The following is a 14,438-nucleotide window of genomic DNA, read 5'->3' as shown; positions in this document are numbered from 1 at the left end:
CACGGCATAACAAAAGTTGGCTTCCCTGCCAGAGTCCACAAATGTTACAGGAACACAGTAATTAGCTGAATTTGCAAGTATGCTCTAATTGAGTTATACATTTTTGGTTGATTTAAAAAATTAGTACAATGTACACAATCCTTAGCTGATTTTTTTTTGACTATGGGAAAAAAAAAGCAATGATGGAAAGAAAAGCATTTGCAGTCATTATTAGAAAATATGCAGCCTATAGACAGAACCTGTAAATCAATCTTACTGAACACAGATAAAGCAAGGTTAAAAAAACAATTTTTAAAACGTATGGGGGTGTCAACTTTAGGGTGATTTATACAGTTTACATTTACCCCACAATGATACAACCAGCATATAAGAATGAGCATAAATGTGTTTAAATTGACAATATTAAAAGCCTATTAAGAGTAATCTGGGAGAAGAATATTGGTAAAGGACAGCACAAAAATAAAATAAAAATTATTAAACCAGTGAAAAGTGCCTAGCACAGATCAACTGTTTATTAGCAGAACCATAGCACCTCTGGACATGATCACCATAATATGCAAGAAAAAAAAAAATGCAGTGTAATTGTAACTAGGTGCCTGAAAAGGAATGGAACCGATTGACTTGCACAGCTGAGTTAGGCAAATCCAAAATTGCAATACTGTTGAAGCAAAAATACTCAGACCAGTTGGGGAGTTAAAAAAAAAAAAAAAATAAAATAAAAAAAAAAATAAAAAAAATTATCCAACAATTTACATTTTCCCTTTTAGAGACAAGTAAGGTCACTTTGCACTCAATGAACTGATGTTCACGTTATGATAATCTTTCCAAATATTACACAAACCAGACGTCCTGTGCTGGGTGTATAGTTTAAAGAAAACCACAATTACAATAGCAGGAGCTCGCTTAACAGCAATTATTTAATAATTCAAGGGTCTTTAACAGTGAAAAGGGAAGATGGGCCTCATGTTTCTTTTTAAACAGTATGATGAGGATTAAAAGTGGCTTCAAAAGCAGCATGGTGGTAGAGTCTTCTGCAGATTTACATAAGTCGGTTGCGTTTGTGAGTTGGCGAGTCTGTAATGACATCGCCGCATTGGGCTGAGGTACGTTTGCGGTTGCCACTATCTAAGTGGAGTGCCATTTCCTCTGATATGAAAGTGTTCAAATCAACATCAAGGAGTCCATTTCTCCTGCGACTACTGGTAGAACTGCCGCTTACATGAGTTGGTGAGCCTGGAGTACTTGAGCGGACACTAATACTAGCCATTGCACCACTCAGCCCTGCAAAGAAAGAAAAAGTACATTACACGTTTGCCTGACAATTTCAACATTTTTTAAATGTTTGCATTTGCCTACAATTGTTTTACATTAAAACACATTTCACCCTTAGAGATACAGGGTGCGAGATGCAGTACATTACTGTTCATAGAAGCCCAGCAAGAACTGCTCTCCGTAGAAACATAGCTAGTCAGCCCCAAGTTAAGACACACTCGTAATGATAGATGTTGCCATCACTGCAGGCCTCCTCCTGAAAATGCTAGATTCTTGGCTGTCTGGCTAATACTTTTAAAAAGGCACAGACACAAAACCTGTATGTTATATAAAACGAGGGTCAGCGAATGCCTCATCTTTACGATTCACTGACCTGGAACAAAGCTTTGAAGCCAAACAATTAACATAACAGCCAGGGAACAGTGATTCTCAAAATAAGATGCAAGAAGGGGTAGCCTACATAATTCTTTCATGACAGGTCTACCTTAAGTAAAAAGCATAGGTACACTAGGGGTTAAGTCCGAGAAGGTGCATGACATCTCCATTTTGAAAGGTTTAGGAGCATACATGGGAGAGGGACCAAGTTATTCTACATCCTTTCCAAGTCTCTAAAGTCTACATTTGCCTTTCAACAGAGCGCAGCTATGCACACCCCTCCCTTTTGTTGCCCATTCAGGGAAGCCTTTGTATTGTGCGAATCAGTTCACGTAATACAAAGGCTTCTGTGATTGGACATGAGGAAGGTGGGGGGGGGGGGCATAGCAGCTGCACTGACTCCAATGTTAAAAATGCTTAGACCGCAAGCATCCGTGTCAGACTCCTGGAAATACAGCAATAGCTGTCTGCCAAGAGTGCAATAACTGTCAGATGTAAATAGATTAGCTCAGGAGAGGTCATTCACCTCCATGGACTTTAAAGCGGTTCTAAAGGCAGGTTATTTACGTTAATGCATTCTATACATTAGGGTAAAAATTTCTTCTGGGTGTAGGTCTTATACTTACCTTAGCCCCAGCGATGTGCGTGAGAGAAGCAGCACTTCTGAGTCGCTCTCCCCCCTCACTGGCTCACACAGCAAGGCTTTGCTGTGCGGTGTGTGAATGGGCAAGCCTACTCAAGTGTTCCCATAGCAAGAGGCTTGTTAATGGGGGGGGCCCACTTAAAGGGGGGGGGGGAAATTGGGCCAGAACAGGCAACGGGGGACCCAAAGAGAAGGTTAGACTGTTCTGTGCAGCCAAGTATAACGTGTTTGTTTTTCAGCGTGAGCCTTCACTTCAGGGAGCTGAATTCCTGAAATTTTACTTTAAACCAAGAAAAAAAATTAAAAAAAAAATTAAAAAAAAAACACACACCCCAACCCCCCACGAACATTATGATCCTTTGCTTTGATTGCAGGTATTCAGGAATGCTGCCCTATTCTGATTGGGGAAATCTGAGCCAAAAAAAAGCGCTAAAACCTAGTGCATTTTTCTGCTTCACTGATGGTTACTTATGGGTGGCACTGATGGGCATCACCAACGGCAGGCATTAGGGATGGTCACTGATTGGCAGCTGCCTGGTGATCTAGGGTGGCATACCTGGTGGTCCGTGCTCAGCACAGATCCCCGTCAGGAGAGTAGCCGATCAACTCTCCTTTACTCGTGTCAGATGCGAGTGAGGAAAAGCCGATCAGCAGCTCTTCCTGTTTACATTGTGATCAGCCGTGATTGGACACGGATGATCACATGGTAAAGAGCCTCAGTGAGCGGCTCTTTACTGATATCGGTGTGTGCCAGACAATATCCTTTTTTAAATAGTCTATACACCATGGGGAATAATCAAAGCCACCCTATAACAGGAAGTAAGATCAAAACGTAGCAAAAAATTTAAAGAAATTTCAGGATTTGGATGTGACAGAGCAACAGAAGGTACTTTGAGTTTATACTGTAATAGGATTTTTAAGTCATACCTGTAAAATCCTTTTGAGTACATCATGGAACACATTCAGGCTAATATTACCTGCTGGTTAAACTTCATCATTAGGTAAATGGTAAACCAAAAAGGTCGTCAGACATGAAGTGATCCCCTATATAACCCCTCTCATACAGGAAGCACTTCAGTTTTGTAGCCAGCACTGAATCCTCAAAAGAAAAATAAAATTAAAAAAAAAAAAAGAAGAAGAAGAAGAGGGATCTGTATCCCATTATGTACACAAAGAAAAGGATTTTACAGGCAAGCATTACGTAAAAATCCTATTTTCCTTTTTCATACATCATGGGACACAGAGTCAGGCTAATGTTCACTGCCTGCTGGGACATCCCAGAGCAATAGCCTTGAGGGAAGGCAGAGACACTGCCAAATAGCCCTCAGAACTTATGCAGCAGTACACTGCGGCCGAATCCTTGGCTGCTCGAACATCCACTTGATAAAATTTCCAGTTTAAATAAAAGGCCAACACCACTTTTGGCAAAAAGGATGGAACAAGTCGTAACATGACTCATGGTGAAGGATCAGTACAGTTCCCTGCATGAAAGGGCCGCCAACTCCAACACCCTTCTAGCCGAGATGATAGCCAGGGGAAGGCTAGCTTGAGTGACAGCAAGTCTAATGGAATTTCCTTAATAGGTCAAAATGATAGTTTCTATAACAGTCAGCACCATGTTCAGGTACCAAGGACACAGGTGACATAATTGAAGGGGGGGGGGTAGCAAGCTAGTTGCTCCTTGCATAAAGATTCAGATAAGTGAATGGGAGGCTAAAGTCCTCTGGAAGAATACCGATAGGGCTGAAACCTGACCTCTGACTGTACTCAGCCAATTTGATTTCCACAAGATGACTAATTAAAAAAAGCCATTTCTCACACAAAGCAATTCAAGTCTTCCATACCTAGAGTAGACACCACTAGTCCCGAGATGCCATGGTCCTTTAGCACCATGGCTTCAATAGCCATGCCGTCAAATTTAGAGACTAAATTGGGGTGAACTATAGGCCCTTGAGACAGTAGATCAGGGCGATGTGAAAGCATCGATGGCCCATCTATTGTTAGTCTCACAATCTCCGGGAACCAGGGCCTTCTGGGCCAGGCCGGTGGCACCAGAATGACTGGAACTCTCTCCGAATCCTGCACAACAAAAAGGGAAAGCATAAACCAGGGAGTACTGGCTCCATGGAACTATCAAAGCATCGTCTCCAATTGCCAGAGAATCTCTTGTTCGAGACAAACTGTTGTAGTTTGTTGTTGAACCTGGATGCCAGTAGGTCGGCTTCTGCCCATCCCCAACGTTGACAAACTTCCTGGAACACCTCTGGGTGTAGGGGTCATTCTCCTTGGCACATCTGCTGGCGACTAAGAATCTGTCTTCCAGTTCTCTCCCAGGATATGGCCTGCCAATATAATTAGCACATGTCCCTCTGCCCAGGCTAGTACTTAGTTCATCTTCTTCAGAGCTGAACGACTTCTGGTACCTCCTTGGTGTTTTATAAAGGTCACTGCCGTGAGATTGGTCGGACTAAACCCTGATGCGGCAATCCTGAAACTCCACTAGGACCGTAGGGCCAGACATACTGCCCATAATTCTAGGATGTTGATGCCAGGGTCTGCTCTGTCCCTGACCATTAACCCTGAGCTGCGAGCCCACCTAAGGTCACTCCCCTGCCTGAGACTGGCATCTGTAGTCAGTGCTCTCCAAGTTATCAGGAGAAAGAATTTTCCCTTGCACAGGTTCTGATCCTGCAACCACCAGTTTAGGCTTAAGTGTGCCTGAGGAGATAAGCTCATTGGATAATCCAGGGCTTTTCTTCCTCTGTCCCAAGCCAACAAGATGTCTTGTTGTAAAGGGATGGAATGGAACTGGGCATAGGGCACCACCTCGAAGGAGGATGCCATCCTCCCTAGAAGACTCATACAGAGCCAAATGGAGGGTTGTCTGGTGCCTCTTACCCAACACACCTGATCCTTATGGGTGTCAAGAATACTCTTGCTTGGACCGTTTAGAATCAGACCTAAACATCTTAGCCTTTGAGCTGGTCTCAAGGCTGACCTTTCAGTATTTATGATCCAGCCCAAGCTTTTCAAATACCTGTGTATATTATGCTCTGTTATAGCGCCTGTACTGAGTTCTCTGAGCAGGAGGTCATCCAGATACTCGTGCACCAAGTCCCTCTTAAAAGACCCAGTACTGGTACTAGGACCTTTGTTAACTACCCGGGGAGCTGTAGCAAGCCCGAAGGGTAGAGCCACAAACTGGAAATGACGTTCCTCTACTGCAAAATATAGGAACCTCTGATATAGTTAGTAAGGTTGAATAAAGACACCAGTCCATCCAGTTCAACCTGAGCAAGTGTCTACAATTGTCCCTATCCCTGTATATTGCACACTCACATCAGTCCCTACCCCTCAAGGAGCCCACAATCCAAGGTCCTCATTCATATGCTAGGGCCAATTTTGGACAGAAGCCAATTAACCTACCAGCATGTCTTTGGAGTGTGGGAGGAAACCGGAGTACCCGGAGGAAACCCATGCAGGCACAGGGAGAACATGCAATCTCCAGGCAGGTAGTGTCGTGGTTGGGATTCGAACCAGCGACCCTTTTTACTGCTGGGCGAGAGTGCTAACCACTACACAACTGTGCCGCCCAGGCTGATGAAGCTGAAAGATAAGTACAAGTTCTTTATATCGATGGAGGCTAAACTCTCCCCTCTGGAGTGAGGTTACTACTGAGCAGACAGACTCCATCCGAAAGGACTGTATCAAAAGACACTTGTTCAGGGATCTTGGGTCCAAAAAAGGCCTTGTGTCTTTGTTTGGTTTCTGAACCGTAAATAGGTCCGAGTAAAACCTTTCGGGTTTCGGGTACCAGAACCTCCACAATAACCCCTTGATAGGCAGTAGATTAGGGATATGCAATTAGCGGACCTCCAGCTGTTGCAAAACTACAGGTCCCATCATGCCTCTGGATGTCATGCTTGTGGCTGTCAGTCTTGCCATGCCTCATGGGATTTGTAGTTCTGCAACAGCTGGAGGTCCGCTAATTGCATATCCCTGCAGTAGATGACGTAGTGCCTGAAGCAATACTTTTTTTGGAGGATCTGAGGGAATGCTGATCTTACAAAACAGAAGGGGCACCCCTCCTATTCATGAGATATAATTGAGGTGACCCACTTGTCCTGAATTGTTGCTCTCCAAAATGTCCACAAAGTGCAGCAGTCTTCCCCCACCTGATGAAGTGGGGGCGTCCCCTCAAAAGGAGGGCTTGGTGCTGATTTTAGAAGAATTTTGGACCCAGAACCTTTTCTGGCCCTAGCACCCTGTTAGCGGTGGAACCGCCCTGACATTGAGACATTTGAGGAAGCAGTCCCTGGGTTTTATACAAGAGATTTTTGATGTCTTTCTTCACAGGAAGTAGAGAACTCTTCCCTCCGGAAATCTTTTGGATGTGTTTGTCCAAGTGATCACCGAATAAACGTTCCCCCATGAAAACAGGAATCCGTCCAATAACTTTTGACAAAGAAGCTCGGCTCACCAGTTAAGACATAAAAGTCTGCATATGTACAGACAAGAGCCAGACAAGAAACCTGCTGTACGGAATCCTTTAAAGCATCAACAGCAAAATACAGCACTCGAAGAACATCTTACTTTCAAGCAGATCATCCTCCTGGTTAGGCCTATCAGGCCGTTTGACCAAATCCTTTATGGACTGGTCCCCCGCCATTTGGTGCTTCTCCGGGCTCTCCCATGCCATCGGGGGCCTGGAGAAAGAATCGGCCGGCTCTAGATGACGATAGAGATTTCCGGTGACCAGACGGTCACCAGTCATCTCTATGACCAGAGGCCCGGGTGTGACGTTACGACATTGTTCCTGGGTTTACCGATCTTATGCTTTCCAGCCCAGGGACAAGAGATGCAGGGTCTTATTGACCCCGCTTCTCTCCATAAAGAGGACCTGTCACAGATTCCTATTACAAGGGATGTTTACATTCCTTGTAACAGAAATAAAAGTGATAAAAACAAAAAAAAAAAACAAACACACACACACAAACACACACAAACAAACACACACAAACAAACAAACACACACAAACAAACAAACACACACAAACAAACAAACACACACAAACAAACAAACACACACAAACAAACAAACACACAAACAAACACACAAACAAACACACAAACAAACACACAAACAAACACACAAACAAACACACAAACAAACACACAAACAAACACACAAACAAACACACAAACAAACACACAAACAAACACACAAACAAACACACAAACAAACACACAAACAAACACACAAACAAACACACAAACAAACACACAAACAAACACACAAACAAACACACAAACAAACACACAAACAAACACACAAACAAACACACAAACAAACACACAAACAAACACCCACCCGCGCGATTGTCTCACGGGGCGGCAGAACAGAGAGATGCAGTTGTAGACAGCATCTCCCCGTTCTGCCTAGCAACAAGTGACGCTGATCTCTGCTCCATGTGATTGGAGCAGAGATCAGTGTTCACTAAATGAAAGCCCAGCCCCCAACAGTTAGTAACACACCCCTAGGAACATTTAACCCCTACACTGCCACCCACTGGTTAACCCCTTCACTGCCATATACACAGGAATCACTGCATTTGTATAGCAGCGATTGCTGTATAAATGACAATGGTCCCAAAAATGTGTCAAAAATGTCCGATGTGTCCGCCCTAATGTCGCAGTCACAATAAAAAAATAAAAATAAAAAATAAAATTGCTGATTGCCGCCATTACTAGTAAAAAAATTAATAATTAATAAAAATGCCATAAAACTATATGGTAAACGATATAACTTTTGCGCAAACCAATCAATAATCGCTTATTGCAATTTTGTTTTACCAAAAATACGTATTGGCCTAAACTGAGGGAAATTATATATTATATATATATATATATATGATATTTATTATAACAAAAAGTAAAAAAATGTGTTTATTTCAAAATTGTCGCTCTATTTTTGTTTATAGCGCAAAAAATAAAAACCGCAGGGGTGATCAAATACCACCAAAAGAAAGCTCTATTTGGGGAAAAAAAAAAAAAATGGTTGTCAATTTTGTTTGGGAGCCACGTCGCATGACCGCGCAATTGTCAGTTAAAGCAACGCAGTGCTGAATCGCAAAAATTGGTCTGGGGCTGAAGTGGAGAAATATATATATATATATATATATATATATATATATATATATATATATATATATATATATATATATATATATATATATATATATATATATATATATATATATATATATATATATATCCATAGTTAGTTTGGGTGTTCCGAGTAGTTTTCTACCAAAAAAAAAAAAAGGCCGCTTTTTTTTTTACATGCGGTAGAGAAGTGCTAGAATATGCTCAGTACTCAAGCGGTTAAGGAAGAGACGGCTGCATGTATGGCTGGCATGCTCCATTTTTTTTATAACAAACTTTTCATACATAGGATATAAAAAGCCCCTCAGTCACCTCTGCAAGATACAACTTAAAAAGGGCACCATTTCGGTCAGAGTCAGGATTAAAAACCTGAGGCAGACAGCGGATATCTTGTCCAGATTGCTCGGAACCAGACTTATCTCCCAGGCACTCCACCAAATCCTGAGTTTTAAGCTCTTCCCCGTACTCAACCTATTCCTGCTCCAGACAAGGAGACTCCAGGGAGGGGGGGGGATCTGTCACGCTTCCGCTTCCTGTCACCCTGCGGGATGGAGGCAATCATGCCTTTGCTCTAACCCGTCTAGGGCTGACGACAGGGCATCCTTTGTGATAAAGGTGAAGCAGCAGCATTGACTATAGGTACAACGGCTCAGATTGCCCAGGAGCCTCTGGTCTTTCAGGGGATACAACACTAGGGATATGACTAGGTTCATCAGGAACTACTGATGACGTAGGTGTGCCCTTCCCTGTGGTGTTAGTCCCGCGCCTCTTTTTGGAAGACAAAGAGTACTTGGGTGCAATTAAAAAAAACTCAGAAGGGAGACCCATAAATAAGGCTCACCAAGCCCCTATGCAACAATCCTGCCAAGCAACACCTGGTGACTCACGTGACCCGGGTAATGAAAAATGAACCACTGCAAGTTTTTGTTCAGAGTCTGCTCTGTGTCCCACAGCTGCCTTATCGAAGCACCACATGCTTGGACTGTGCAGCTTAAATAAGCTGGGTGTGTGATGGACCGCTCTATGCGTGTGTGCATGCATGTGCCTGGCCCAGCAAATGGGCGTGGCTATTCAAGTGTGTCCAGATAAAGGCTACAGTGCATGTGCAGGCGAAGCCGCATTCGCCATGACCGCCAAACTGCTGAAGGCATGTGCGCCATCATGAAAAAAAAAAATATTAATAATAATTTTTTTTTTTTTTTTTTAAAAGGTACATTTTGTACACACACTAGGGGTGCAACAGATCGTCACCGATCCGTGATCCGAACAGGTCAACCTGCTCGGATCGGCACATGCCGCGATCCGCTCCACGGTCTCAGCCTTAGGAAAGGAAGCGGCTTCGGCCTAGCTCCGAAGCAGCAGCCATCTTTCTACACCGATCGCTCAGACGGAGCGATCACTTGTAAACAAATCAACGTCATGTCATGACGCCGGTTCCTCTCTGTACTAACCTGTACAGTGGAGGGGAGAGATCCTGAGATGGAAGCAGCCATCCCTCCATACCCTGCAGTACTCAGCAATACTCTAGCGATACCCAGCCATACTCTGCCAATATTACAGTGGGGGAGATTGTGGATATTACAGTGGGGACTATATGGTGGTGGAATTTTCACAGGTTTTTGCAAGTTAAATTATTTGCTGATCGGAAAAATGATCCGATCCGTGACTCTGATCCGAGGAACGTTCCAATCCGTGAGTTTTTTGATCCGTTGCACCCGTAGTACACACCCACAGCTAGCGTAGAACTCCCCCTGTATGGTCAGCGCAAACAGGTGTCCAGCCTTTAGCTAGCTTGACCGATTGTTAAAATCACTGGGACAACCCACAATAAAATAAAAGGGTTTCACTTACCCGTTCAGGTGCAGGGCCACTTAGATTCTAAGGGCCCAATCATCAACCTTCACAGTGGGTTCCTGTCACTTGGACCTTCAAGGACTGGGTACCCTTTCTTGTTTAGGGTCCACTCCCTTGGACCTGTACAGAACCCCGCAGGAAATGCCTTAGCGCTATAGTGTCCAGGATTTCCACTCCGCAGGGTCCAGCGCCCAGAGGCCACGTTACAGGCAAAACGTTGCAGGATCTTGAGTCTTTTTTGGGAGGCTCAGGTACCATTTATACAAGCATAAAAGCCTGTGTCAAATGGATCCGATCGGTCAATCCCTGGATTCATTTTTGGAACCGTTTGTGGGACTAGAGACCAGGAGCTCAGAGACCTCAAACAACCATGCCATCCCTCTTTCAGACACTTGTAAAAACAAAACAAAAAACTGAAGTGCTTGCTGTATGGGAGGGGTTATATAGGGGATCACTTCCCGTCTGAAGACGTTTGGTCTACCAGTGTCCATTCACCTAATGAAGTATAACCAGCAGGTAATATTATCCATACTCTGTGTCCCATGATTTAAGATAAAGAATGAATTTTTTTTTTTTTTTAAACCAGAGTTTGGGGTCACGTTAAATCTGGCATTTGCCCTTTGCTATGCAGATACTATACAAATCACAGCAGCAGTGCTAGTGCTTCAATCATATTCAGTTCAAAACACTTGCCATGGAGCGCTATTGCTTCTCGGAAGGGCTGCAAATCAGTCTCTACAGATGAGCCAGTTTCAGATGGTGTAGCTCGGTTAGGAGAAACAACAGTCAGTCTCGGTGGTGCACGAGAGTTACGTGGAGGTGGAATTTTGCCACACAAAAAGCTGATCAAATCCTCTCGACGAATAGTTCGTCGTCGTTTCTTAACCCAGGCTAAAACTTCTTTATTGCGTCGTTGGCATCCAGTCTGAATTCCTAAGTCCAAAGTCCGCTGATGGGCATCCACACTTTCTGTAAAGTAAATGCAAAGTCATTTAGTAGCACATGCCATACAATTTAAAAATGTATATACTGTAGATTTATACCCTTACAACTCATTGAAACAAAAATTCATTCCTCCTGAAAAGTGAAAAACTGCTGATATAAACTGACAGGCCTTTCAGTATGTCAGATTAAAGCAAAGAAAGTAAAAATAAATAGCTTATTCTGCAAATATATTCCCAAAAGACCTGAACCAGATTTGTTGGTACCTCTAGAAAAGATTATAAATTAACGATCATGATAGTTCAAATTAATGGTTTTCCGTCATTTGCATCACAAATCATTTGTATATATGTTGCCATCAGTCAGCTTATTTAAAGTCCAACTATAGGCTAACCCTCCCCTATTTTTGGTAGTGTAAGGGAGGGTTATAATCCCTCTGTGATTGAGCAGTTTTCCTTCACTTCCTGTTCCATAGCCAAAAACAGTAAATGAGGATATTCCTTGCGCCCCCCCCCCCCCCCAGTTTACTTTCACTGATAACCGTAAACAGGACAAATAGAGGGTGGTCCTCCCCAACAGGGACATGGACAGCAATAAAAAACTAATAGGTGTTCCAAACCATCACCAAAAAAATAAAGTTAAAATAAAAAAAAGGGAGAAAAAAAATAAAAAATATGTTTTGTCGTTATAGTGTATACACTAGAGGTCGACCGATATGGGTTTTTCTCTGGCCGATGCCGATATTTAGAAATCATGGCGGCCGATGGCCGATATATGATGCCGATTTTTTTGGGCCGATACGTTAGGCAGTTATTTTTTTATTTTTTTTATCCCCCTTCATCTCATAAAACCTAACAGACACCTTTCCCACTGGGGCGTTTTTTTTTTTTAGGTGCTTTTGGGCTAAAAAAAGCGCCTGTAAAACGGCTCCCCTGCAGTCTGTGTGAAAGACAGAGTGCTTTCACACAGAGGCGATGCGCTGGCAGGATGTTAAAAAAATAAAAAAATAAAAGTCCCGCAAGCAGCACGTTTGGAGTGGTGTATACCGCTCCTCCAACACTCCTGCCCATTGATATTAAATGGGCACCACTGCCGAAGCGCATGCAATGCAATTTGGCAGCGGTGCTTCACCGGCGCATTTAACCTAGTCTTCGGCCGCTAGCTGGGTTATATGCGCGCCACTAGCAGCCGAATAGCACCGCTAAAATGATGGTAAAGCGCTGCTAAAACTAGCAGCATTTTACCATCAACGCCTGCCCGCTCCAGTGTGAAAGCAGCCTATAAAATAAAAACAGGTAGTCAAAACTTTTGGACGAAAAAATGGGCTAACTTTGCTGTTTTAGTTTTTTTTTTTTTTTTTTTATCATTTAGTGTATTTTTTCCCCCCAAAAAAATATGCATTTGAAAGACCTCTGCGCAAATGCCGTGTGACATAAAATGTTGCAAAAACCGCCATTTTATTCCCTAGGAACTCTGCTAAAAAAATATATATAATTTTTTGGGGGTCTAAGTGATTTTCTGGCAGAAAATACAGGACTTTTACTTGTAAGCAACAAGTGTCAGAAAAGATTGTCTTTAAATGGTTAAACTGAGAACTCTACACACAGAGTTGAGTTCATTCATTGAAGTGTAAACATTGCATCTTTTTGCTCTTTTCTTGGCAGACTGCCCAGAGAGGAGGAAAGTTGTTTCTATGAAGACTCAGGCAACTTACACTGACTTCTATTACAGAAGTCATTTCCAAGTCCAGCTGTTCTAAGGCCCCTTTCACACGGATGATCCGTCCAGGCCCGCCTGTCAGTTTTTCAGGCGGACCTGAACGGATGCTCCATAGAGGTCTATGGAGCGTCGGATGTCACATCCGGCCCGCTCCGAAAAAGTGTGACGGAGGAAAAAGCTATTTTTCCATCAGTCATCGGATCGGATCAGGTGACGACGGACACTGCGGTCCGTCGTCACCCGATCTTCCATAGGGGAGAGCGGCGCTGTGACAGGTCTGTCCCTGCGCAGAGACGGACCTGTCATCTTCTGCTCAGCGGAGATCGCTCCGGCGATCCCCGCTGAGCAAGCGGACATCCACGGGCGGATCAGCACTGAGCCGCCCCGTGTGAAAGGGGCCTAAATCGGCCTTTTTATCAGCTCAATCAGCCAATGCTGATTAATTAAATAAACGGCAAATATCGGCTGGCCGATATATCGGTCGACCTCTAGTATACACCACACTGAATGAACATGGACCAGATAAAGCAAACAAAACATTTGTCCAAAAAGGATTGTAGAAGAATAGAGACCAACATGTTAAAAAGGTATAGAGATAATATATATATATATATATATATATATATATATATATATATATATATATATATATATATATATATATATATATATATATATATATATACATACATACACACACACCATTTAACACGTTGGTCTCTCATATATTATATATATATGAGACCAACGTGTTAAATGGTGTGTGTGTGTGTGTATATATATATATATATATATATATATATATATATATATAATTTTTTTATTTTTTTTCAGGAAATCTCCCTGGGAACTAAAGGGAACGTAAGGCTACAGGACCATTTCAAAGTAGCCTGTTAAATATGCCATTAAGCGTTTTATCTGTTTGGCAAGCGCAAAAAAAAGTTACATACAAATATCTTACAAAAGCGATTACACCCCTAACATTTTTGTAAATATTTTATATCTTTTCATGTGACAACACTGAAGAAATTACACTTTGTAGTAACGTAATGTGTACAGCTTGTATAACAGTGTAAAATTAGCTGTCCCCTCAAAATAACACGCAGCCATTAGTTTCTAAACCACTGGCAACAAGAGTGAGTACACCCCCAAGTGAAAAAATGTCTAAATCGGGCACATTAACCCATCTTCCTATCTCTGTCATGTGACTTGTTAGCGTTACAAGGTCTCAGGTGTGAATAAGGAGCAGGTGTGTTAAATTTGGCGTTATCGCTCTCTTACTGGTCACTGGAAGTTCAACATGGCACCTCATGGCAAAGAACTCTGATGAGCTGGAAAAAAAAAAAATTAAACCGTTGCTCTACACCAGTGATGGCGAACCTTGGCAGCCCTGATGTTTTGGAACTACATTTCCCATGATGCTCTGGCACTCTGCAGTGTAGGAGAGCATCATGGGAAATGTAGTTCC

At 42.8% G+C, this 14,438-nt stretch overlaps 1 protein-coding gene across 1 annotated transcript in view; it reads right to left on the bottom strand.

Annotated features, from left to right (window-relative positions):
* Positions 1-898: 898 nt before the first annotated feature.
* HAPSTR1 (HUWE1 associated protein modifying stress responses) overlaps positions 899-14,438 on the bottom strand; it is a 28,174-nt gene continuing 14,634 nt past the window's right edge. The window contains exons 3-4 of the mRNA XM_077448851.1: positions 11,003-11,278; positions 899-1,281 (exon numbers count right to left, since the gene is read on the bottom strand). Coding sequence (XP_077304977.1) covers positions 1,040-1,281; positions 11,003-11,278 — 518 coding nt within the window. The 3' untranslated portion in view covers positions 899-1,039. The remainder of the gene's footprint in view (positions 1,282-11,002; positions 11,279-14,438) is intronic.

This window comes from Lithobates pipiens, unplaced genomic scaffold (genome assembly GCF_037356315.1).
Source record: "Lithobates pipiens isolate NorthernLeopardFrog02 unplaced genomic scaffold, aLitPip1_a1.2 Scaffold_22, whole genome shotgun sequence".
NCBI lineage: Eukaryota > Metazoa > Chordata > Amphibia > Anura > Ranidae > Lithobates > Lithobates pipiens.
This window is presented reverse-complemented; position numbering and strand designations above follow the sequence as displayed.